Source organism: Rhinolophus sinicus, chromosome 5, assembly GCF_057876585.1.
Source record: "Rhinolophus sinicus isolate RSI-liver-muscle chromosome 5, RSI-T2T, whole genome shotgun sequence".
In the NCBI taxonomy this organism is placed as follows: Eukaryota; Metazoa; Chordata; class Mammalia; order Chiroptera; family Rhinolophidae; genus Rhinolophus; species Rhinolophus sinicus.
The window spans coordinates 21696156-21721267 of NC_142505.1; the positions used below are offsets into that span (position 1 = coordinate 21696156).

At 35.7% G+C, this 25112-nt stretch overlaps 2 protein-coding genes across 32 annotated transcripts in view; both read left to right on the forward strand.

The window, feature by feature from the left end:
• SLC4A7 (solute carrier family 4 member 7) overlaps nucleotides 1-7877 on the forward strand; it is a 99770-nt gene extending 91893 nt beyond the window's left edge. For 19 of the 25 annotated variants that reach the window (XM_019745254.3, XM_074312738.2, XM_019745259.3 and 16 more), the window contains 4 exons: nucleotides 2018-2149; nucleotides 2758-2855; nucleotides 5594-5701; nucleotides 7646-7877. In XM_019745254.3, the coding sequence (XP_019600813.3) occupies nucleotides 2018-2149; nucleotides 2758-2855; nucleotides 5594-5701; nucleotides 7646-7727 (420 nt within the window). In that variant the 3' untranslated portion in view covers nucleotides 7728-7877. The remainder of the gene's footprint in view (nucleotides 1-2017; nucleotides 2150-2757; nucleotides 2856-5593; nucleotides 5702-7645) is intronic. The other 6 variants (XM_088798307.1, XM_088798304.1, XM_088798305.1 and 3 more) reach the window with 1 other exon arrangement.
• Nucleotides 7878-14877: 7000 nt separating this feature from the next.
• NEK10 (NIMA related kinase 10) overlaps nucleotides 14878-25112 on the forward strand; it is a 181424-nt gene continuing 171189 nt past the window's right edge. Inside the window, exon 1 of one of the 7 annotated variants that reach the window (XM_019745290.3) lies at nucleotides 14878-15082. The gene's annotated coding sequence lies outside the window, so the exon portion shown is untranslated. Of the gene's footprint in view, nucleotides 15083-15144; nucleotides 15243-25112 lie in introns of those variants that run through there. The other 6 variants (XM_019745292.3, XM_088798310.1, XM_074312742.2 and 3 more) reach the window with 6 other exon arrangements.

Consider the following 25112-nt stretch of genomic DNA (forward strand, 5'->3'; position numbering starts at 1 on the left):
GTGTGGACAGGGCCATGCTCCTTATGAAACCTGTGGGTGAATCCTTCTTTGCCTTATCCTAACTTCTGGTGATTTGCTGACAATCTTTGGCATTCCTTACCTAGCAACTGCATAACTCCTATCTGCGTTCATCATTACGTGGTGTACTCCCTGTGTGTCACTATTTTTATGAGGACACCAGACATATTATAGTAGGAGCCCACCCTACTATAGTATGACCTCATTTTAATTAATTACATCAACAACAAATCTATCCAAATAAAGTCATATTCTGAAGTACTGGGGGTTAGGACTTAAATATTTATCCTTCTTAGGAGATACAATTCAACCCATAACAATATTGAAGGACATAAAATTTAAGGCCTGAACAAATACAAATATAGCATGTTTTTTGTTTTGCAGACTTAGTATAAAAATGTCACTCCCAAGTATGAATTTTACTAGAGTTTTATTTGCATGTTTTTTTTCTGAAACAACAAGGAACTCGTGCATTTGTCAAAATCATCAAACTGTACACATGCTATTTTTCTGTTTTACAATATGTAAATTGTATATCAGAAAATAAAAGGTGTAATAAATACCACAGAATAACAAAACAATGATAATTATAATTAAGAATTCCTGGCTAGCTGTAGGTTGAGGGACTTGACTGTTCCTGTACTGATACTATACTGTTTTTATAATTAAATAATTAAAAATTACTGTCAAGTCAGTGTAGCTAACACAATATGGAATTAACATAGGAAAAGACAAATAGATGAGGAAAATAGACTTAAGGAGTTCAGAAATTTATCAGAATACATGAGAATTTACCCGTTGAATACCATAAGCAGATTATTTCATTAAAGGTGGTAATTCATTTATGTGGAAAAATTTAGTGCTGTGTTTTCCTGAAAATAAGACCTAGCTGGACCATCAGCTCTAATATGTCTTTTGGAGCAAAAATTAATATAAGACCTGGTCTTATTTTAATGTAAGACCGGGTATAATATAATATAATAATATAATATAATACTGGGTCTTATATTAATTTTTGCTCCAAAAGACGCATTAGAGCTGATAGTCTGGCTAGGTCTTATTTTCAGGGAAACATGGTATATAGCATTAGAAGATTTGACTATATACTGGGAGTAAAATAAGCTTGCTTTCCTTACCTGATACCATATTCTGAAAGAATTCATAAATGAATTCAGGATTTAAATGTTAAAATAATACTAGTGGAGAATTTCAAAAAATATGTAGTATACTCCAGTCATTGAAAATAACTTTTCAAAGAAGACAGGGAAACCCAACTGTATAAAAAAAAGATAGATATATTTGACCACATGCTAAAAAAATGTTTTATATATCCATGGTAAAATCAGATTGAGAGCTAGGAGAAAATATTTGTAACATAAGGCAGATAATGTGTTTTTATTGAAAACGACACAGAACTCTTATAATTCATGAACAAGTCATAAAAACCAATTGCAAAACAGGTAAAGGATAGGAAACAGTAAGAAAAGAAGAGAAAATCCAGATTGCCAGTGAACATTTGAAAATATCTTCAACCTTCGTAACAGTTAAAGAAAAGCAAGTTAAGGTTATAACGTGTCTCTTTCACAAGTATGATTGGAAAGTTAAAACCTAATCCTGGAAAATTGGTTCTTTAATGCATTGCATAAGAGATTTTTTTTTCATTATCTCTACTTATATAATGTATATAATGCAAATTCATCATAAAAATTAATAATCTTTTATTGTGAAGACATCATACTTTTTCTGCTTTATAATTTTATGCAGAGTGCAAGGGATTTATATAGGAAAAGGTATCTTTGAGCAGCAAGTTCAGAAAGATAAATAGATGACTCAGTTCCTTTGAAATAAGATGGTGCATGAAATCATTTTTAAATAAAATATATGAAGTACTGTTTTGTTATTTGTGATTTAATAAATATTTTTTCTCTCTTCAAGTGATACAATTTATATATTGTTAGATGTGACTTAATATTCTCCCCCCACCCCCCCTTTTTTTAAGGTTCTTGCATTGGTCTTTGTACGTAAACTCATGGATCTGTGTTTCACAAAGAGAGAACTTAGTTGGCTTGATGATCTCATGCCAGAAAGTAAGAAAAAGAAGGAAGATGACAAAAAGAAAAAAGAGAAAGAGGTAAAAAAGACAAGAATTTTAAATTTGCACCAATCACTTGTTTGTATTTCTGTACCAAGTAGCAGGCACTATTACATTCACTTTACAGGAATCAACTCCTTTAATACATCCTAAGAACATTATTATTATAAAGTGTAAGTACTTTATTATCCCCAGTGTGCAAATAAGGAAACTGAGGCTGAGAGAGGTTAGTTAGGTAACTTGTCCCAAATGTATTTCTTACCCATTGTACCAAGTTGCCCCTTTATAGCCCTGACACAAAAATACTTTTTAAACATTACATGTCATGTGTGTATTTAATCACCTGTCAGAACAATTTAGCAGTATGAAGACCCAGGTAACACAGAATAATTCTACACCATAGTCTACCATCTAATTTAATCTTAAATATGTAGTACATTTTAGTGTGTATTTTAACAGCATTTTAATAATCTGGTATACATCACGATGAAAAGGACTTATATAGTAAATTCTTTTTTTTTTTTACAAAAATTAAATAAAACTTTAGTCTTTATATGCAAAATTCTGTACCATTACTTGGCTTGTAACATGGAAGTTGATTTGAAATATTCTGGAAAAAGTAATCTCTTGGTGTGTGTGCTCTAAAGGAAGCTGAACGAATGCTTCAGGCTGATGACGATACAGTGCATCTTCCATTTGAAGGGGGAAGTCTCTTGCAAATTCCAGTGAAGGCCCTAAAATATAGGTGAGATAAAACTTGATCCTGTGAAATGTGTTTTCTATGTATGTCAAGAGTGCATGAACAAGCCATGTAATTCTTCTTTAAAATAGTGATATCTATTTTTAAAAAGGTGATAAAACCTGCATCTGGTATATCAGGGTTTCGTGCAATTCTCCCGCTCCTTCCCCTCCTAGGCAGACCTGAAGAAAAAGCTAGTCTTGAAGCAGAGCGTTTAATCTCCATGCCAGGCAGACAAGATTTCTTTGTTTTTCCTCACCCTTTCTGTTGTAGTAAAGTTTAAAATCAGTGCACATGCCTACGAATAATATTCCCATTCTTTCAGTAGTGCAGCTCTTTCCTCTCTGCCCTTCGGTCAGTATGTGCTAGAAAGTAAACATTTGTAATCCATTTTCTAATAACCTTCCAATGCGTAATTATGTTTAGAAGCCCTGGAACTCTCCTGGTTTCCAGGTATGATTTGACTACTTTAAGTCCTATTACAGAAAAATTAAATTTTGTATATTGTTTGTCATGAATGATGTTTGTGATTTATATTTTAAAATATGAACTAAAAGTGAAGGTTGGGAAATGTCAACTTTTTTTTGTAGTTTTAAAAGATTAAAAACCTATGTTTTTTGTGCACACCTCTGATTTCTGTTTCTACACATTTATTTCATTTCTGATTAGCTATTTATAGTAGAAAAATCAGTTTAAGAAAGTATATAGAATTCTTCTGTGACACTTAATGAAAAGTGTTTGTTGGTATTTAATTGACTTGCTACAACCTTTTTTAATTTTTAACTAATCTTTACAGCTTTTAACAGAGATCACATTTGGACTTGTAAATGTTGGTTAGTTTTGATAAATGAATTTGTTAAGTAATTCTTCTCTACTTTTTGTGACTAATTTTTGTCATTGGTATTATTCTGTGTCACCTTTCATGATCTTCCCTCATATCGTTACACATTTTAAACACTACATATAGCCGTCTTAATATACCCAACTGTGGTGCTCTGCTTCGCTAGATTCTGTAAATGTTTGTTAAATGAATTAATATATTAACTTTGTTGGTTGTACTTTTAAAAAATTTAGGAAATGCCATGATGGTTATTAGTGACACCAATTTGTAGAGATTATTTACCAGTTAATTTCTATAAGTCATATTAGCACTTTCTCAGTGTGATTACATATGGGCCTTGACAAATTTAGGTGGAGTCTATACTTACACTGTCTGATATTTAACAAAAAGAGTGGGTATCTATATAGTTACTTTTATTTTTTAAGTGATGACTTCAGCCAGGATTAATGCTGCTTTGCTTGAAATTTGAACACCAAGAATGCCAGAAATTGGCTGATCTCTTTATCTGCCAGAATTTTAAATTTTAAGTATTTTTGGATTACTTGCCAGGAGAATCAATGAGATAATGCATGAAAGCATTTGGAAACTGTAAAGCCCTATAAAATGTGAAAATAATTTATTTAATGTATGCAAATTTTTCCCATCCAGTTTTATTTGGTGGAAAAACAAAATGTACATAGGCTTAATTTCCAGTAATGAAATAGTTCTTACTTAGGATATTTTAGAAATGAGAAGGTGCTTCAGGAATTTATCTCTTCAGTTATTTGAAGTTGGCAATCAAGCAAAGAAACATTTACTCAGGATAGGCAGTGTTTCAAGTTGTGTGGCTGTGCCATTGTGAATTTGGATATTCAAATTTTGTGCACTTTTAAAAAATTGACTTGGTGAAGTCCCATTCCTAAAGACTCTAGTGCCCATGTCACACTTTTCTACCATCTTATATTTTAAACGATATTCGGATTTAAAGAGGGAACAAAGCTAGCACTTTTTAAATGACTGCTACTTATTTATAACCTGGCTGCCATCACATTGTTCATTTAATATCTAATTTGACATTTGTATCTATCGCTTTTTTGCATGAAATGTTTTTCTTTTGCTGAAGAAAAAGGGCTTGCAAGTATATTTCTTTTAACTTTGTAGTACTTTTCATATTACATGTGACTCACAAAGTTGAGCCCAAAATTGTTTATAGATACCATTATTAGATTTGGGTCTTGAAGTAATTTTTGCAGTATTTCAGAGAGACACGGAATGGTTATATTTGTCCCTTACAGTGAAAGGAACATTATTTTGTTCTTTTGATTTTCATTTTGATTAATTGACTATAATAACACTTCGATACTAAAAATGTGAATGCCAGTGAAAAGCAATATATATAAACCTGTTTTTATTCTGTTGCTATATTTTCAAAGCACTGTGCTTAGTCTTAAAGTGTCTTCTTTCCCAGCATTCGTTTAAATATTTTTTGAGAGCTATAAATAGTTTTAGTTTACCCTTACCTACTTTGGATATTTACTCGATGAGATTAAAATTTGTGGCAATTATAAAAGTTTTCTAATTGACTTGAGGCAGTATTGTTTTTATGAGCACGTTAATACTGTATATTCTTTATCTTAGCTCAACAGTATATGTATTTATATATAACCAAGATGATCTTCTTAGGCATCATTGCCAATTGACCTTATTCCTAGTTTTGATTATAAAGAAAGATGCATTTCCTCATGAGACCTTTATAACAGAACTCCAGTATTCTGATACCTGCTAGAACTTGGTTTATGTGCATGGCAAAGTGTTTTCTCAATTTTAAGTTGATGAAAGCAAATATTACATAGGTAATAAGAATGACATTATTAATGCTTTTGCAAGTACTGGATACTAACCAAAAAGTGTGTTTGTTCTTCAGTGTTGATCCCTCAGTTGTTAACATATCAGATGAAATGGCCAAAACTGCACAGTGGAAGGCACTTTCCATGAATACTGAGAATGCCAAAGTAACCAGATCTAACACGAGGTAGCTGTAACTATTTATGAATTTTCTAACTGTAACCAATTTTTAATTTGCTTATGGGTAGCTGTTCAATAAAACCATTAAATTTAACTCAATTTACATAATTTATATTTTCCTTACTTAAAACCAAGTTTCTTTTCTCTTCTTCCTTCCTTTTATCTATCAATCTATCCATTATTTTTCTGTATCCTGGAACCAGCTATAGATACTGATGGTTTTGTTTTTTAAATTTATAGTTCCCTATTCCAAAAAAATTTGAGCTATTCTATAATACAGATGGAATATATAACTATGGTAATGTGAAATAAATATATAAGAGATCAGAAGCCGTATAAAGAAAGATAATTACTAGGGATTAAATACACTCTACCTCAATCATGCCTCTGGTGGCGCAAGAAAAAAAGAAAAACATGATTGTTCTCCTTTTTTTTTGTTTTTGTTGTTGTTGTTATTGTTTTAGCCTATAGTTTCTCCAGGTGAGGTAAACTTTCTTTTTGAAGATATTTGGAAGAAATTTAATCCATGGATATAAAGGCCACTCAGTTTTATAATGGACCATACATCACATAACTTTCTTATACTTTTGTTATATAACCCCTTTTTCTTTCTTTTGTCCTCATTTCAAGGCCTGAACCTCAGGGATTCCAGTGTGATAATCATTAGTACTTTAATCCCTTAGGTCTGTGGAGAAATGAGGTATTGTCTTTTAGGGTACTCAGTCATTCATATTTAACAAATATTTACTTTATGTATGCTTTATGCCAGACACTGTGTTGGGTGTCAGCATACTGTGCTTGGGCATCAGATCAGAACTTTTCCAGGCAAGCAATCACATAGCTATTTCTGTTTAATTAGTTTTTCTTGCCTCTGTCTTTTGATGATAATTGACTAGGTTTTGTCATTCATTCCCTACCTCCTTTTAGAACCTTGCTCCTGTTTAATCTCTGTCATTTTTGTTTGTTTATTTTAATCATCATTTCTTGAGTTCCACTTTCTAAGTTGGACGATTTCCTTTCTTCATGTCTATCTTGATCTTAAATGTTTTTAAGTTAAACACTTTTGTCACTTTGGATTATTCCGTGCAGCCAGAATTTCACTAAGTACTCTTTTACTCTTAACTTTTCATACTTTGTCAGCACTCTTGGCCCAGATTGTCAGTGTAGTTTTATGATAAATATAAAGACCTTGCAATAATATTATAGTATTTTTATACTTCTGTCTTTTTTTAGGTTGTCCCTCAATTCAGAATCAAATGGGAAGAAAGAGAATGTTTGGGTTATGTTGTTTAAAAGAAAAATTTTTTGGGGGGAGACTTTCTTCAGTTTTGTCTGGAGAAGGCAGCAAAGCATATGTGTTTTTATTTTTTGAAAAAAATTTCAAAACACAGCTATTCATGTGTTACAATTAAGTCAATTAAATCTGTATACGTGGAATTACTGTATTTGATATAACCTTTTGAAAATATAGAATATGTATTTTGCTCTTATATTTGTGAGCCAAATTTGGTGAGAGAAGTCTTGTAAATTTGTTATATTTTTAAGGAAATTTGTTTGATGCTTACCTGTAGTAACAAAGATTAATTTTTTAATGGATTCGTCAGTGAAATAAAAGTCCAGTGCTATAAATGTTCATATATAAAGTAAAACTAATAAATCAAACATAGTCATATACTGACCAATTTTAAGGAGTTGTCTTCAGTTGTAAGAAAAACATGAATTTCAGTGGGAAAAATATCCATTGGAAAAAACAAAACTAAGAATTTTTAACATTTGCCTTTCCCATTCAGTTTACTGATAGGAAAAGAAAGCAGTAAGATAATACCCAGACATGTCTATAGTATTAATAGTCATCTCAAAGGCTCATTATGAATACTTATTGTTGGCCACGTTTAGAATGTAATATCTATCCATTTCAAAATCATTTATTCTGATTCTTTGTTTTAAATAGCCCTGAAAAACCTGTGAGTGTGAAAATAAATATCGAAGATGAATCAACAAAGAAATACATGGATGCTGAAACTTCATTATAGAATTGAACCAAGAGGAATTTTATATATAGATATACAGATACATATATATATAAAATGTGTGTATTTCATGTCACTATATATAACAATATTGTATGTCATGCTATTTATGCGTGACCACTGGGTTTTTTTAAGTAGTGTCTGAAGTTTGTTAGGAGCTCCATGGAGCCTGTGTGTATAATGGAATGGTCTTTTAGAAGTGAGGTACATGGTTCTTACTATTCAAATATTTATTCTGTTGAAAACAATTTTTTCTGTTCTGAAATAGAAATTTGTGGAGATATGCGTTCAATCTACTTTAAATCTGTTCATCAGTGACAATTCATACCAACCTTAAGTGATATGTGCTTTATTCATATATTTATAATTTTAATTTGAGTTTCTAAACACTTTCCCATATTATTTCACTTCTGTTAGTACTATATGGAAAGAACAGGGAGTCGTTAAGCCAGTGCTTTGGAACAAATGATAACATGTCATGGCTTTCCTTTGTGTGTGATTCATTTACGTAGCTGACCGTCAGGTTTAACAAGTGATGGAAATTTTTTAGCTACAGAGGTAGAACAATGGAAACTTTCTAGATAAGAACTATAGTTTTGACTTTTTTGTGTAAAAAATTTATTTTAAATCTTAAAAACCTCCACATCTAAGTTACCATTCAGACAGACAAGTAAAATTGCAGATGATTTTATAATTTAACCCCCATACCAGTCATAATTTTGTGAATTTTAGAAGCTATAAAACGCCAATTTACAATAATTAAATTTTGTTGCCTTTGTAGACATTTTTTATGAAATCTAATACTTTATTGGAGTCCAGAATGCCCATTCTGCCTTGCTGTCTTATACTTAAAATGTGGTTTAGTTTGTATCAGGTTCAAGTGTTTGATTATTTTTCTGTTATAAGTAGTACGATTAAATAATCAGGAGTCAGAATTCTCTTAAATGGATTTATGATCAGTATTACTTTATTCTATTAATTACTTTCATTTTCTGTTTACGTTATTCTTTCTATTGTATAGATAATATTTAATTGTATCTGTGATCTCATTTTGAAATATTTTATTTATTTTAATTGTTGTGATGCTTAAATATTATATAAACATTTGAAGAGGCAACGAATATAGAGTAAACTGTTAATGTACATAGTTGGTGCTCACTTGCATTTATGGTTTATTATCTGAAAGCAGTTGACAGATTTTACATCTTTGATATAAAGCACTGCCATATTTGTATTTTAAACAGAATTTAGACATTTTATGTATAGCTCAGATTGATGGCATTCTTTCTATTTTGTGTTAGTATTTGTTATTTAGCTTTTGTTTTTCTGAGCTGTCTTTAACTTCTAGCAATTTTTTTTTTTTCAGTCATCTTTTATATACTCTTAGCTCCACATGAAATAAATAAATGTTGTTCTTGTTAAGCCTGTAGGACTGGATATGTGGGGTTGTGAAACTAATTTGGCAAGGGGATAATTTAATTGAAATGAAATGAATATTGAGAAGCCACAGAAATATTTAAAATAGTGACATGAATATTAGGATGAAAATTCCAGGGCTCCCTATAATCATTTGTAGTTAAAGTACAAAAGTATGAAGAATTGCTCTGATAGAGGATCATGAGAAATGACAAACATTGATATTTTAGCAATTCTGAAATGTTTTTAATCCATTCTAAACAACCTAATAAATAATGTAATTTCCCCATCTGAGACCATATTTTCCGATTCTAGTTAAAATAACAGATTCAACTTCTGCCTCAGATGGGAGGTTACAACTGTAGCTACTTGTATTTAGAAAATAATGCTGGCATCATTTGGTACTGCCTAAGAAAAGAGACTCTATTGATAATTGATAATAGAGTATCACCGTGGTGCTTGTTACTATTTATGAGCTTCCATTGAAGTGATTCCTTTTTATTCATAGCAGCGTAATCATTTCCAAAGACCCCAGTATTTGCTGCTATTATTTTGTAAACTCCCCTGATGTTCCTGAACAGGAGGATTTCCTCACATCGTTTCCTTGGGTCTGGACATCATAGGGATAACAAATGTGCTTATTTTATAGGAAGTGATTTTAAAATTTAAACTGAGAACTACCTGGGATCATAGTGTTTCTGTGATTTTATTTAATTATGTATAGTAATTGTCCAGTGCCAGAAAAACCATGACTTGCAAAATACTTTGCACTCAAAATGTTTTTAGTGTGTTTTTAATTGTTTATGGTTTCTGCTTTCTTTGACTACTTGACGTACAAAATGATTTCATATGACTACTCCATTGAAGAGCAAAGGTAACTCATGTTTAAGTAATTAACTGCTTGTTTTATGTGGTTATGATATTATTCCACTATTTTCAAAAAATAACAATCATGCATAGTATTCATTGCAAGACAGTGAAAAATATAATTTACTACATATATTGATTTTAAATGTTGCCTTAAATAGGTGGAAATGAGCAGTAGTAATTGCTGTGTACTGATTTACCTCAAGGTGCAAAAGAATAAAACCTGTACATACTCCATTTGCAAAATAAATTCATATAAACAGCCTTGCACTTTCTTAGATGCCTTGGTTTCCAGGATGGAGCTTAGTGCTACTGAATACCCTGGCCACAGTGCCACCTCAGGATATTCTATTCTTCTCTCCACCCAATTTTATTTATTTATAGATGTCTGTTTACAAAGACTATAAGAAATCCTGATGTTGACCATCTGAAATTAACCTTTTTTTTAATGCTATTTCACTTTAAAATAGCTTTTGAGAAAACAATGAATGAACTTCCTTATGATAAAAGGATGATTCTGTATATTCTCTAATAATATTAGATACGCCGAAATGAAGCACACAGTCTTTCTAATGGTTGTGTGTGTGTGTGTGTGTGTGTGTGTGTGTGTAAATGATTTATCAAATCTTAAATCTTAAGTTGTTCAAAAAAGCTGTGGAGTATCAATATCCACTTTTGCCAAGTCTTCTGTAAAAAATGTAGGACAACATTTTTATGAGCTAATGCATGTATTTATAAAGCAGATTTCTTTTCTACTCAAAATCAACTTTTGTTTTTTCATCCAAAAAACATTTCTGTTTTTTCCACACACTTAAAATTTATGTATGTATATAATAGCTTTCTAACTTTTTTTGCTTTTGCAAAGACAGGTTAAAAATTCTGTAAAAAGAAAAATGGTTTCAGAAACTGAAGTATGACACCAGAACTTGCTGTTTAAGGATTATATCATGTTCATCAGTTCTGTATATGTGCTCCACAATTTTACATGTGAATCCTGTTTTAAAGTGCTCAGATTTCAGACATGTATGCCATTGATATAACATTGTAATTCAGAAATGTTTAATATTTTAAATTTATTTTATGTAGCTCACATCCTTGTTATCGTATGCAGTTCAAATATGTGAAGTGTCTTGGTTTAGTCCAACAATTATTTATTTTTTAGAAAGTAAACTTAAAGACTTTAAGGACATTCAAAATCTAAAATAGTGTTCAAAATTCAAAATTTGGCAATTTGAATGTAAAGTTGGTTCTTTTTTTAACTTTGTAAAAGGTAATATAAATATCAATAATAGGAAAACCTAGTTGGAAATCATCTAAAGGTCATTGAAAAAAATTTAATTAGCACATATTCTACAATTGACATAGAAAAATTGTTAAACCCCAGTTGTTGTTTTTTTATCAGATTTTTGTGCATTGATTGTTGTGGCTTTTCTTCTGTTGCTTTAATATTAAATTTTATTGTTTTGTTTTGTAGGGGAGATTATCTTCCAGTGTTGACTATGTTTAAGTAAATAGAAATTGAATTTTGTTCATTTACATAATATTTGATAGCTTGGTATAATTTTACAGTACAGTTCTAATTTTTATGGCTTTTATAATTACAATGATATTTTCTTTTGTAATAAAATCCAAAGTAAATTAAACATTTAAATTATAGAACTGATATTTTTCATTTATATGAAGTACAGGTCTCTACCAAGTCTATAATGTGAATGATCCTGCCTTTCAAATTTGTTCATAATTGTTAGAAGAAACTATATTTTGGAGATCTTACTGAAGTTGAAAGAGCAATAAAAGTCTACTGAATTAGTTGTTGGATGTTGTCTTGACTTTGCACTTTGATTATTAGAAGAGCTGCATATCTTTCTCAGGAAGAAGGGTTGGGGATATTAGTGATTTCTATTTCCTGCCTCCTACTAGGCATATGCTTCAGTAAGGAGACAGAAAAGAGGAAAACAGTGAGAAAAGAAGATGAAACAGAATAGCATATGTTCACAGTGACTTTTTGATAGTTAAGAAATACTGAAATTAAAGCCCTTTAGATAGGCTGGTCTATTATTTTCCCTATTTTAAGACATATCTATTTAGGATAGAATTTTGCAATGTGATATGTAATGAGCATCATTACATGATGTATAATGAGCATGTAAATACTGAACTCTCAGACTCAAGGCTTGTTTTTATTTAATGGCTAATTATGAACTTTAAAAAAATAATAATAGCAAATGACAGGTCTTGGTTTGTTTTCCATTTGACATATACCAGGGGTGCCAAAAAATGTATACAAGTAGACACTTTGGTCAGCATTGCTCAAGCAGTAGTTTGCTGTAATCACAAGTGTCTGGGCGCTGATGGTAGCCATTCTGAGCACCTCTTGTAATTGCAGAAGTCAAACTTATATTGAGTATTACAATTTTAAGTGTTTTCCTTTCTTAAAATGTGTGTACTTTTTTTTGGCACCCTCTATAGGTACTACTGTCTGTGTGTTCTGCACTAGATAACCTTTGGGAATGAGATGGAGAAAGGTGCTTATGGCTTTGGAAATTTCATTTGAACATTTTGCTTACATTTATTTTAGGAAAAAATATTTTTGTTTAGTTCCATCTTCAGAACTTTGAGTGTTTGTTTGTTTGTTTGTTTTTTGTAGGAGGAGGGGGATAAAAGAAAGGAAATAGTTTCTCACTTTTTTTTTTTTTTTTTTTGGATCTTGTTCATTAAGGCATATCTGATCTCTTGAGTGTCAGTTCTTTCTGTGGTTGAACTTTATTTACATTCCTACCTCTGTGCTTTTAATGAAAACATTCCTGTTTGGAAAACCTTCCTTTCTAATTCTCTGCTATTCTTTCAAAGCTCAATGTAAGTTCTGCTTTTTCTTCAAATTGTGCTCAGCCTATAAGATCATTCTCATTCCTCCACTGAAAGAGTGTGTGTGTGTGTGTGTGTGTGTGTGTGTGTTTAAATCCCCCCCTCCGCCTTCCCCCCCCCCTTCTGGTGATTTGGTGTAAGTATACCAGTGGTCTAGGGGTATTTTAAAATTTGGGGGAAGTGTTTTCATCTTTTTGCCAAGTTGAACCTGAATATTTTTCTGTTTTAATACCTATATATTACTTTTATTTATGTTATAGTTATATATAGTGTTTTACGTTTGAACTATGTAATTTATATTATCTGAATTCATTTCAGGATAGTAAAAATATATTAGAAAACATAAAAGGGGGATGTTAGGTCTTACAGATCTGTGCTCTACCACAGAAACCATAAGCTTGGTGCAAGCATGATTCCTCTGTGGTCATGTATCTTTATCACGTTACAGAGGACAATGTTGCCCCTTTCTAAGTGGAGAACAAGTGCACCTCTCCCCCAGAAGCCAGTGTCTTTCATGCCTCTTAATCTGCTATGCAACTTTCAGCTATATTCAGGGAAGGCGAAAACATGAGTTTAATATTTTGTTGAGAAGGGGGGAGGGGGAAGCACATTCAGTATTCTGATGAAGAAAAGTACAGTGGAGTCATTTCGTCTCACTGCTTAATTTAAATGTAGAGAATACTTTTCCTACTCAGCATAAGTTTGCCTGTCCCCATCAGCTTTTAAAAAATTTTTATTAGTAACATTAATCCCTCTGGTTTTATGATCTCTGAAGTTTAAATTTTAATTAGTTCTGCTATATTTACCTGAGTTTTGCTTTTGTCTCACCTTTCTATATTTCCAAAATGGGACCTTAGTATTTTAGTTTAAAAAATAAGTTTTCAGTTACCAAAAGCCACATGTTATTCCATTGTGCCTACTTTTCATTATTATTCAAAGCAGAAAACATAAGGGGAGGGTTCACTTCATTTTAAACTTAAGTTTTGGGAGATTTAATCACCATAGTAATTGAGACACTAGTGGGTATTTGGAGCGATATTAAGATGGGATTGACTAGATCCTATACTTGAAGAAATTCTCATGGGAACATCACTTGACAATTGGTTCAGACTGCACTCTAGATTCTAACTGTAGGTTCAACCCTACCTCATCACTTAACTAGCTCTGACATGTTGGGCAACTTAGGAAACTTCTTGTGCCTGCATTTTATAACTGCAAACTGGGATGAAGAATAACAACTAACAGATGATGTTGTGAAACGTAAGTGAAATAAAGAGGAAGAATTTGGAATAGTGCCTAGCATAGAATGATCACTCAATATGTTTCATTTTTTAAAGCTCAATACTGTTAAGTCTTTTTAAAGCTTTATCTAATGCAATTACAATATTTTTCAAGAAGAAGCTTCAGATTTTCATAAAATGTGAAGAGACTTGCCCAAAGCCAGAAAAAGAACCAGTATTAGGTGTACCATACAGATCCTTTGAATCTCAGGTCACTCTTTCCCGCCACCATATTCTCATTGCCTGAAATACGCAGTGCGTTTGAGTAACTATTTTCATGCTATATGAAAGCTATTTAACATGTACCATTGATCCTTTTTAAACTAAATGTTTGCTTTGAAAAAATTGATTTTTAGTCCATAGCAATTCTTGAAACTAAACACCCTAAGATGAAGGAAGCTGCTCGTTTACACCCATTTTATTTCAAATGTTAAAGATTAGGCACACTAAGTCTAGAAAAATCCACAGCGTTTTGGAAAACAACACAGGCAAGTAGCTCTCGATCGGGGTGAAGTTCCTGCAAAGCCACCTGTAAGCACCATCTCGCTCCTCTCCAGCTTGCAGCCTTGGGGCTGGAAGCTGCGCGTTCTCTGGTTACTATGGCAACACTGAGGCAGGCGTCACCTGTGACTATAGCGCTCGGCACGCGGCAGCGCGGTGGGTTCTGATTGGCTGCGGAGCCCCGGTGAGGCGGAAGAAGGAGTGTTGGCATTGGCTCAGCCGACGCCGGTTGACAGCCTAGAGGAGGATTTGATTGAAAAACCAACGGTGCAGCTGGCCGTGGTGCCCCCCGAAGTTGAGGGGACCTGAAGTGGGCTGCCGGGAGGGCGGGACGGTCCCTCCTATCCGGAGCAGCGGATGACAGCAGCGGTGACAATGAGAAGGGCGATTTAGAGATTGGCCTTAAGGAGGGACCCTCCCTCCGGCGCGGTGAGTAGGGCAGGAGCGGGCGTTCCTCCGGGCCCCGCGCGGTGTAAGGCAGGGTCTCCAGGGAGATGCCCACAGTTTCCTTTTGGAGCAACCCCGAAGCCTTGGGCGTCAGCTTCACTGACATGCGGCAGGGACACGACAGTGAGGGCTGTTGTGGTAGGTGAGTCACCATGAGATTGTCTCATAGCAGATGGGTTGGTGTTGGACGAACGGATGGTGGGAAAGTGCCTTCAACGATGTTTGTTCGACGAAGCAATTATTCTGGTCACCTGGAGCTTCAAACTGTTCACACATCTCTGGAGACTCAGTCATAAAACCCTGATGGGCCTCGCTCTTTTTCGTTCCTCTATATGATGATGCCCTGACTGGCCCTAAGCTTTTCTGTTGCACGTGGGTGAGCCTGTCCACTAACATGCCTCAGGCACCATATGTCTGCTGATGACTGGAAAGCTTCCAATTCCGCTTAGCAGGCTCCACTAAGCTCCAGACCCCCAAATCCAACTGCCGGTTAACCACACATGAGCAACCCTAAACGCATCTACCCCCACTCCCATCAGACTGTCTCTCCCTTAGATTCCCTGTCTTGGGCACCACCATCTATTCAGTTACCAAGAACACTTTCTGGGCAATATCTTTGACACTACCACCTCTTCTTGTGCGTTTCCATCAATTATCAAAGTTATACCTTAATAGCTGTCAAATCAATTCCCACATCACCGTCTCCATTCTCAGTCTATTGCAGTTTCCACCAGTCCCCTAGTTAAATTCAACACCCATCCAGCTTCCCTGATTCCAGTCTGGCTCTATCCAATCCATTTCCCCCCCACTATTGTTAGACTGATCTTTCTAAAAAAAAAAAAAAAAGAAAAAAGAAAAAGAAAAAAAGAAAAAAGAAAAAAAAAAAAAACCCATGTAAGGGTGTTTCACTTCTTGCAAAGATTCCCCATTGTTCAAATACAAACTCTGTCCGCAGTTCTGTCTTGTTTGTTGCCATATCGTGCCACATTCTCACATGTGTGTGGTAATTTCACCTCCTCTCACACTGCTTGCAATGGACTCCACTTTTTGCACCATCCCCAGCTCTGCTCTCACTCCCCAGTCATTCTCTGTTGCCTGAGTACTGTTCTGCTTCCTCCCCTAGACTTCAGGCAAGAGACCATGTTTGTTTTCCCCACCATGTGTTGTATCTGTCACAGTACCATGCACATAGCAGGGGCTCAACAGTTACTGGTTAGATGAATGAGTCTCCAAAATGAGAAATTATTCTTTTTAATGGCATCCTTATTAGTTTCCGAAAAGTCAGAAATAACTTCCAGCCAATGAAGCTTTTGTTTATAAAAGCTGAATGTTGAATTTACAGGTTTTACTTTGATTTTAAGACCCCTATGTCAATTCATAGTCTGTATTTCAAGGCATAGTCATTATGATGGTAGCTGTTATTATATGCCATAAATTTAAAATGGAAAACAGAGAGAGTACATCACTGTTTGCAAGAGATACACTTCAGAGTCAGATACTTGTACGTGGGTTGATCAAACATATATGGCTCCAGCATTTTAGCTCTGAGGCCCAAAGCAAATTAGCCTCTAATTGTTATAGCTTCTTTATCTGTACAATGGAATAATATTAACACCTACCTCACAGGACTGTTTTAAAGACAAAATGCACATAATCCATATCAAGTGCCTTATACTTAGTTCATTTTCACATGTTTTAAAAACAGAAACATTCACATGGATGTTTGTAGCAGCTTTATTCACAATTGCCAATACCTGCAAACAACCAAGATATCCTTCAGTGGGTGAATGGATACATAAACTGTGATACTTCTAGACAATGGAGTATTTATCAGTGCTAAAAAGAAGTGAGGTGTGACACCATGAACAGACATGGAGGAACCTTAAAAGCATATTATTAAGTGAAAGAAACCAATCTGAAAAGACTACATACTATATGATTTCAGCAATATGACATTCTGGAAAAGGCAAAACTGTGGAAACAATTTAAAGATCAGTGGTTGCCAGGGGTTAAGGGTGGGGAAGAAATGAATAGACAGAGAACAGAAGATTTTTAGGGCAGTGAAAATACCGTGTGATTTCATAATGATGGATATATGTCATTACACATTTGTCCAAACTCATTGAATGTACACCCTAACGTCTATGAACTAAATGCAGAGTGAATCTTAAGATAAACTGTGGATTTTGGGTGATGATGATGTGTTAATATATGTTCACCCTTGATATAAAGTGTACCATTCTGATGAATAATACTGATGATAGGGGAAGCTATGCAGGTGTGGGGGCAGGAGGTATTTGGGAAATCTCTGTACCTTCCTGTCAAATTTGTTGTAAACCTAAAACTGCCCTAAAAAATAAAATCTAAAAAAAAAAAGCAAGAAAAAGAAACACATTGAAAGTTAGAATTGTGAAATTTCCATGGTTAGCTCACAAAAGGTAAAAATCAATCTTTTAATTCAGTCAAGTGCAGTTTCTAGCACATCATCCTACTGCTTGATCAAACTACAGAGGGTGCCAAAAAAATGTATACACATTTTAAGAAAGGAAAAAATGGCATTTATATAATATGCATGTGTATGTTACACTTGACATAAATGTGAATAACACCTTTTCTTCAGGAAATTTTATTGTCCTGTTCGTGTACACTTGAGCTAGTCCATATTTAACATGAATTATCTTACCTACTTTGTGGCTTCCTTGTGTTTATAAAGAGATTTTTGTCAAACCAAAATTCTATAATAGGATACTGGTCAGCTGGGGCAAACTTAGTGTTTGCTGATAGTTTTTTTTTTCATTATCTTTATTCTCCATATCTAAACAATGATACTCCAATTATACTCGGAGGTTCCCAATCATGTTTCATGGGATTTCCATTCATCCATCCATCCATCCATCCATCCATCCATCCATCCATCCATCCATCCATCATTTATTGAATATTTCTTTTGCTGTAAACTAGCAATGCTGTGCTGGATGCTGGAGATGAGAAAAGTGGCTGTCATTTCTATCCCTGATTAGTTTATAATAAACAAAGGAGACACACATGCATATTTATTGAATTATTGCCTGAATCTGCCCCTTTACTAAGAGCGGCAAGGCAGAGCATGGTGGGGTTGTGACCCATTAAGGTCAGTGAAAAGTTCCTTAAAGAATGGGTATGATGGGTGAGCCTGCCAGGGTGTTCTGCACCAATATGGCCCCCCGAGTCCAGGAGTAAATGTCCTTGGGTGTCCTGGAGCAGCAAGTCTGGAACAAGGAGTCAGGGCCCAGGTATGAGTGGAGCTGGCTGAGGGGCAGAGGTCCCATTCATGGAACACCTGACAGGCCTTAGTAATTTTGGTTTTCATCCTAAGAGGAATGGGAAGCCCATAAAGGTTTAATTGGTTAAATCTGTACCATAAAAGGGGGCACTTTCGTTGCTGTGTGGAGAACAGATTTCTTGTTTTTTGGGAGGAGGGAGAAATTGGAAAATGGGGCACCTTAGGAAGTGATTAGTACGGTGTTCAGCTAGTTCAGGTGATGATGTACCCTAGGGTTATGGCAGTGAGCGTGGAGAGAGGTGAACAGAGAGGGACCATATGGAGTAGAAACAGTCAGGATTTAGTGACGAAATGAGCAAGGGAGGGGCGAAGAGGGAGGTGTCATTTTTCTGAGGTTCTTGCCAAAGGGCTATTCTTTATTTGAGACTATTTTATTCCATAAATAAGCTGTAGCCTTGCAGGTCAACACTATTCATGTACCCATCAGTCACCTATTTCCGGATTTCTCAGCTCCAGTTCCACTTGTCTCCTCACCACCTCCCAAACCCACTCTCAGGATCTTGGTTTGCTCCATCCCTTGTTTTCTCCACTGGAATATTCTTCACCCACTGTGGGGACAGAGCCAGGAGTGCAGTTTCCAGGCTCTCGGCCTCACCTGGAAAGGTGCTCACTCGGGTAGTAAATGGCCATCAGCTGTGATTGGATGGCCATCAGCTGTGGCTAGTTGGCTGTCAGCTGTAACCATTGAGCCATTGGCCAATAATATAGCTGCTGTGGCTATGCTAGCAGAAAATGGGGGCTAGCAAGAAGATGGTGGCTGAGCTAGCAAGCGGCAGAGTGTGGATTGCAGGTTGCAGAGAAGTGGATTGCTAGCAAGTGAGATTGTTTGGCAGAGACAAGTGGATGGCGGGTTGCGGATAGTGTGGCTCCTGCCTCCTGTGTCTCCAGCCCAGTCGCCAGCGAGAATATAGTGGTATGACTCCCCTATCTATGGCTCCGTGGGTGTTCCTTTTTGACCTCACCATGTCCTGCGTTCTTTTGTGGGGAGTGGGACCAGAGACCCCGCAGGCCGCCCCACATGACACCACCCTGCCCATTCTTATGGACCTTCTTCTAGTCCCCAGTTCATGAGTCTTTCTATAACTCTCCGGCCCATGGTGGTTTTTCTTTCCCCGGAATTCATTCAACTTGTAATCTCCTTTGGAAATTAATTTTCTCTGCTTTCTGACATTTCTGTTTTAGGTTGAACTATAAGAACTTGCCCCTTTTTTTTTTAAGGGCCCAATATCAGCAGTTTCATATTGTTTAACTGCATATTTGTGATTTCTCACACACACTGAATTGTGGGTGGATTTTTTTTTTTTTTTGCAGTGCCCAATAGTGTGTCTTGTGCACAGTCAGAGCAGAGTAAATAAAAAAAATGCGTTTAAAAGCAAATGTTAGTCGATGAAATTTAATTTAATGTAATCGCTCAGAAAGTACTTCTGGTTTCTTGCAGTGCTGCCAATTGTTATGAGCATCAATGTGTTTATCCAATGTTCTCGTCACTCTTAAAAAGTCTAGGGGGTCGGGCTGAATCCATGGATTATAGCTAACCCATGACACACTTATTATCATGACTTGTCACCATGCTGGTTAACCTTCTGAGGAAGACATTTCGGGCCATGTCTTATTCAGTGCAGTATTCTCAGTGCCTGGCATATATGAGAGGATCAATAATTATTTTTTGAAGGAATGAATGAATATCATTGTCACCTTTCTCTCTCACAGAAACAGGGAATAGATGTAATTTTTCTATGTTTGGGGCTAATGGGAAATTGGTGAGCTACTTTAATTATGTTCATTGACTGATGAATATAAATTCTTCCTTCATATCTTCTGGACCCTTTTTTTTTTCTCTTTTCAACATCACTACTTAATATATGGGTCTCAGGTTCATTTGTTCTGACACAGGCACAGTATAAACTCTGTCACGAGTAGACTCGGGTTAGCAGCCACACAAGACATGAACACAGACATGTCATGAGTAAACTTCATGCAGTGGCAATTGAAGGAATCCACAGAAATGACATTCATGCCTGAAGGTATTTACCAAAGATATGAATTTGAATGGGATTAAAGATTGAAAATAGGAATATTATAATGGTATTTGTTGCCACATATTCTAGTGGGTTTTGGAGCAGCTCTCTCAGACCAACTTGGGTTAGAAGCAGCGAGAGGAAAATGAAGGCAAACTCTTAAAGGAGTTTCTAACATACAGTCGATGGCCAGTAAATATTTGGAAAGAGAGGGAGACAGTCAGAATACTATTAGATTCTTTTATTCTTTTTACCCCCAAGTGCTTGTTTAAATAAAAAATAGAAAGTTGTGTAAAGTATAAACTATTTACACAAGGAGAGTATCAAGGCTGTTGACTCAGAAGTAGGGCCATGATAATTCCTGCCCATAGCTGGCGACAGACACACTCCCGCCAATGGAGGTTCTGTAGCAACCACATCTTTGTTTTCTCCTACGATGATGATAACACAATACACCACCTATCCATTTCACCTGAGTGAACCAGGATGAATGAATGGATGTTTGTAAGCACTCCAGGGTCCCGGAAGGGAAGTTATGCAAGCATCAGGTGTTATTATACCACTCTTTGCCCTCAGCAAAGGGCCAATGTCAACAGATTCTCTCTTTCCCGTCTACTCCAGAGTTTGCCATTAAGATTTAGACCCTGAAGGTGAAATGGCGTCTGTTTTCCTTCTACTCTTAGGCACATTTTACCTCTTTGGGCCTCCGTATCTTCATGTGTTAGATGGAGGGCACTGAATCGTGACCTGCAACGGATGATTGTAGATCTGTTTTGTGTGTCCTGTGCAGATGTTTCAATTCGTTTTGCTTCATTTTTAATGTGGTTTTGAATCCCTTTAGGCAAGGTATGCCTTCTCAAATTTAACTAAAGTCCTGCCACTCTGTCATCTACTCTATACCTGTCATTCATTTACATTCTGTTCCTGGGCCTGGAAAATGTTAGACCCCTGATGTTCTGTAAGGTTCTTTCTTGAACTGTCTCTATTCTGCTGGTTCCACACATATCTCCCATCAAAGAACAATAATAATGTAATGTCAGGAGTAAAATCAAACCTACAGTTTAGAGAACCAGACGACCTTTTTGAGCTATAATAGGTATAAGCAAGTCATGTTTCATATAGGAGTTCCTTGACTTTTTGATCACTTTGCTTTTAAAATGTGTGTGTGTGTGTGTGTCTCATTTTCCAGTAATTTGTCCAATTTAAGTTGACACTTTCTGTTCAGGGTACATAATTTTCTAAAACACAAATAATTTGGAAGACTAAGTACCTCTATAGCTGTGAGCTTAAGTGCAATTATTCTTTGTAGAAAGAAACCCTTTCTCTATTCTCAAGCACTTTACTTAAATAAACTGCTTCAGTGGCTAGCTCATTTTTAAGGGTGTATTTTGAAACAATTTTAGACTTACATAAAAGCTGCAAAAGTAGTACAGCAAGTTCCTATATACCTTTTACTCAGTTTCCCCTAATGTTAGCATCTTACATCACATGGTACAATTAGCAAGATTAATAAAATAACATTTAGCCAATGCATTTTAACACAATTTTTTTTTGGTTGCTTTATGTGAATTATATCTTATTTTAACCACTTTTTTTTTCAAAGAACCTTTATTAAAGGAATTTTAAGAAAAACACATATACAGCAAAGGAATTGGAGAAATGATTTTTCATTTTGCAGCGCCAGCTAGCTATGGGGCTGCAAGTTCACTAAGTTTCTTTAATGTCCACTTGAGCAGCAACACCTCTGCCACTTGTCATCTAATATGGAGATTAACCATAATTCATCAACGGAAATGAGGACTGTTGTTGGAATGAGGAAGTTCTAACTTCCTTTTGTGGTAGGGTTCATGGCAGTTTGTTTTAGTACTTTTTCAAAATAATAACCCTGATGTAGCCAAAGTGGTAATTAACTTTAGTCATGCCAAATTCTCTTACTGTTATTATTTTCCAAGTGTTGCATTGTTTTGTTTTGTTTTCAACCATTAGTAAATGTAGTAAATAAAAATGTTTACAAAGATGCAATCTAAGTGCTTGGGAGAAAAATGTATTTGTGGGATTTGAAGCTATTTCCCATAATGAATCAACTGATTTTGTTTTGTCTTTAGCAAAGATGAGGCCGTTTAAAGCTCTTTTGAGCAGTAAAGTCAACTGTAGAATAAAAAGAATTTCCAGGTAGAGAATCTGAAAACCATATCACAAATACTCACCATATTACTTAGTTAGTGGGTTTATATTGTACAATTTACATTAATTACAGTCAATTAGGTGATTTTACCATGGCTTGGATATCTTTCTCTGTCATATGTGTTTACCTGCAATTACCAAGTGATCACAAGCAATGAGGTGTGTGTCTCTGGGGACTTCTGGTAGCATTAACCCAAATTTCAGTAAAGACAGGAATTACTTTCAAGAGTTTCTTTTTAAAAAATGGATTAAAAAATTCAACAGTGAATCAGAACTATGATGATTTCTGTGCTTGAGGAGGGCTGTAAACACCAAACACATTTGGCTGTCCTGGGGGGTATGGAAAGATCTTTTTTTCTCCCATCAGAGATAGTATTTGGATCCCATGACTGAGATGTACGAAGGAAAGATACCAAGAGTTTCTGTTCTTAAAGTATATGCATTTGGATTTTATATATAAACTTTCACTTCTGTGCCCACTCCCATTTTTTAAGAAAAAGTATTAAATTTCAACTTTTCCCTTTAGAATCAAAGGAAAATCCACGTGAGCTCAAGTGTTTGTATAGCAAGTATTGTAATCTCCTTGACCTCATCTCATCTTTAAAATAAATGTTAGAAAATGAGTGGTTTTCTATTTGTATTTTTAGTAGTGGAATCCTTTTCTCAAATGAAACTGTACATGGAACCCCAGAGACATGCTTGGGTTTAAGTGGGGAGCCCACATTCAGCCCTAACAACGTACCCATAGCTCTCTCTTTCCAGTTTCACTCCCTCCTCCTGGTTGTCCTGGAATTGACAACTACTCAGTCCCCTCAGGCTGTGGAATTAGGGTAGTGGGTCTCAGAGAATCTTCCAGGGTTGCTGTGAAAACAATATTCTTATTTGAAAAGAGAGACTTCAATTACCTAAGACAGTGCTAGTTATAGTATTTAGGTGGTCTTCAGACTGAAATGTTACTGGTCCGTGAGTGATAAGTATAAAATTGAGAAGAAGCATTTAGAAATGTTTACAGCAATTCAACATTGCTGTGGTATCTAAGCACATAGATAAGTGGACTTATCTTGCTGAATAGGATATGGACCAAAAATACTAGCCCTTAATAGATTTGAAATAAAAAAAAAAGCTTCATAGATAGTTTGAGTAGCACTGTTCATGAATATTAGCTACTAGAGAACTCTGATTTCCCTCCTAAAGTCTGAATAAGTGAGATAATTCCTGAGTGTGTTCAAGGTTATTAGAACATTACAAATACTGATCAGTTGATTTGATTTATAAGGATGGTTTATGAGAGGTTTTTTTTTTTTTTTGAACTAAAAGAATAATGACAGTTTTTTTAAAATAATTTTTTATCCATTTTTTCATTTTTTTATTCAATGAGTATTTATTGTTTGCCTCCCAGGTGTCCAGTGAATAAGGGAGGTCCAGTCCCTGACCTTATGCGGTCATCAGGCAGTCGCAGGATTTCATGCATGGGATTGCAACGTGGGGAGGACAGACTTTCTTGGGCACCAAAGAGGAGCATAGGCTTGGTGATGTGGGTAAAAGCAAATCATTCACAAATGTTGCTAAAAAAGTATTAAGTCACTCCATAGAGATTGTGCCGCAAACATTTTTTGAGTTTTTATGCTGTGTTTACACCTTGCTGTGTGCACTGTTCTAAGAGCTGTTCTATGTGCTGGGGATATATCTGGTGGATAAAACAAGACACAATCCCTGTCCACACGGGGCTTAGGATCTAGTGCAAGGAAACCAATAAATGGACAAGAGGATTCGCGACACTGATGAGCTCAGGAAGGAAATAAAACAGGGTGAGGTGGTTGACATGAGTACGTGGGGGTAAATATGGTGCAGAGGTTCATCAGAGGCGCCCTCACTGAGGAGGAGACTCTGAGCTGAGACCTGAGTGACACGAAAGAGCCGGCCTGGGAATGTGAGACGGAAGCAGTGAGTGGCAAGTGTGGAGACTTTCAGGCAGGAATGAGGCTGGCATGTTTATGGGCCCGGGAGAAAGCCAGCGTGGCTTAAGTGGAATAAGCAAAAGGGAGCGGCTCGAGGCGTTCCGAGAGGTGAAAGTCATGGTTACAAGCCAAATGCGGTAGGAGGCCGCAGGAAGGTTGTGCTGTGCACCACAGAGTGGCTCGATCTGAGTCAAATTTTAAATTAATCCCATGGGCTCCTGTGAATATAGAGGAGCAAGAGCAGAAGCAGAGACTAGTGAGAAGGTGGTGACAGTGGTCCAGGCAAGAGATACGGTGTGATGGCTCGGAGTATAGAGTGATAGCAGTGGGGCTGGAGGCAAGGGACAGCTGACTGACGGGCTTGAATATGGGAGGTCAAGGACAGGGATCCTTGACCTAGGCACCTAGGGATCCTTGTCTAGATTAGCTGGGTGGTGCCAGTGCCTGAGATGGGGAGCACTAGGGGAATTTGGTACTGGGGGTGGGAATCTAGAGTTTTGTGTGGGGAGTGTTAGGTTTGGGATGCCCAT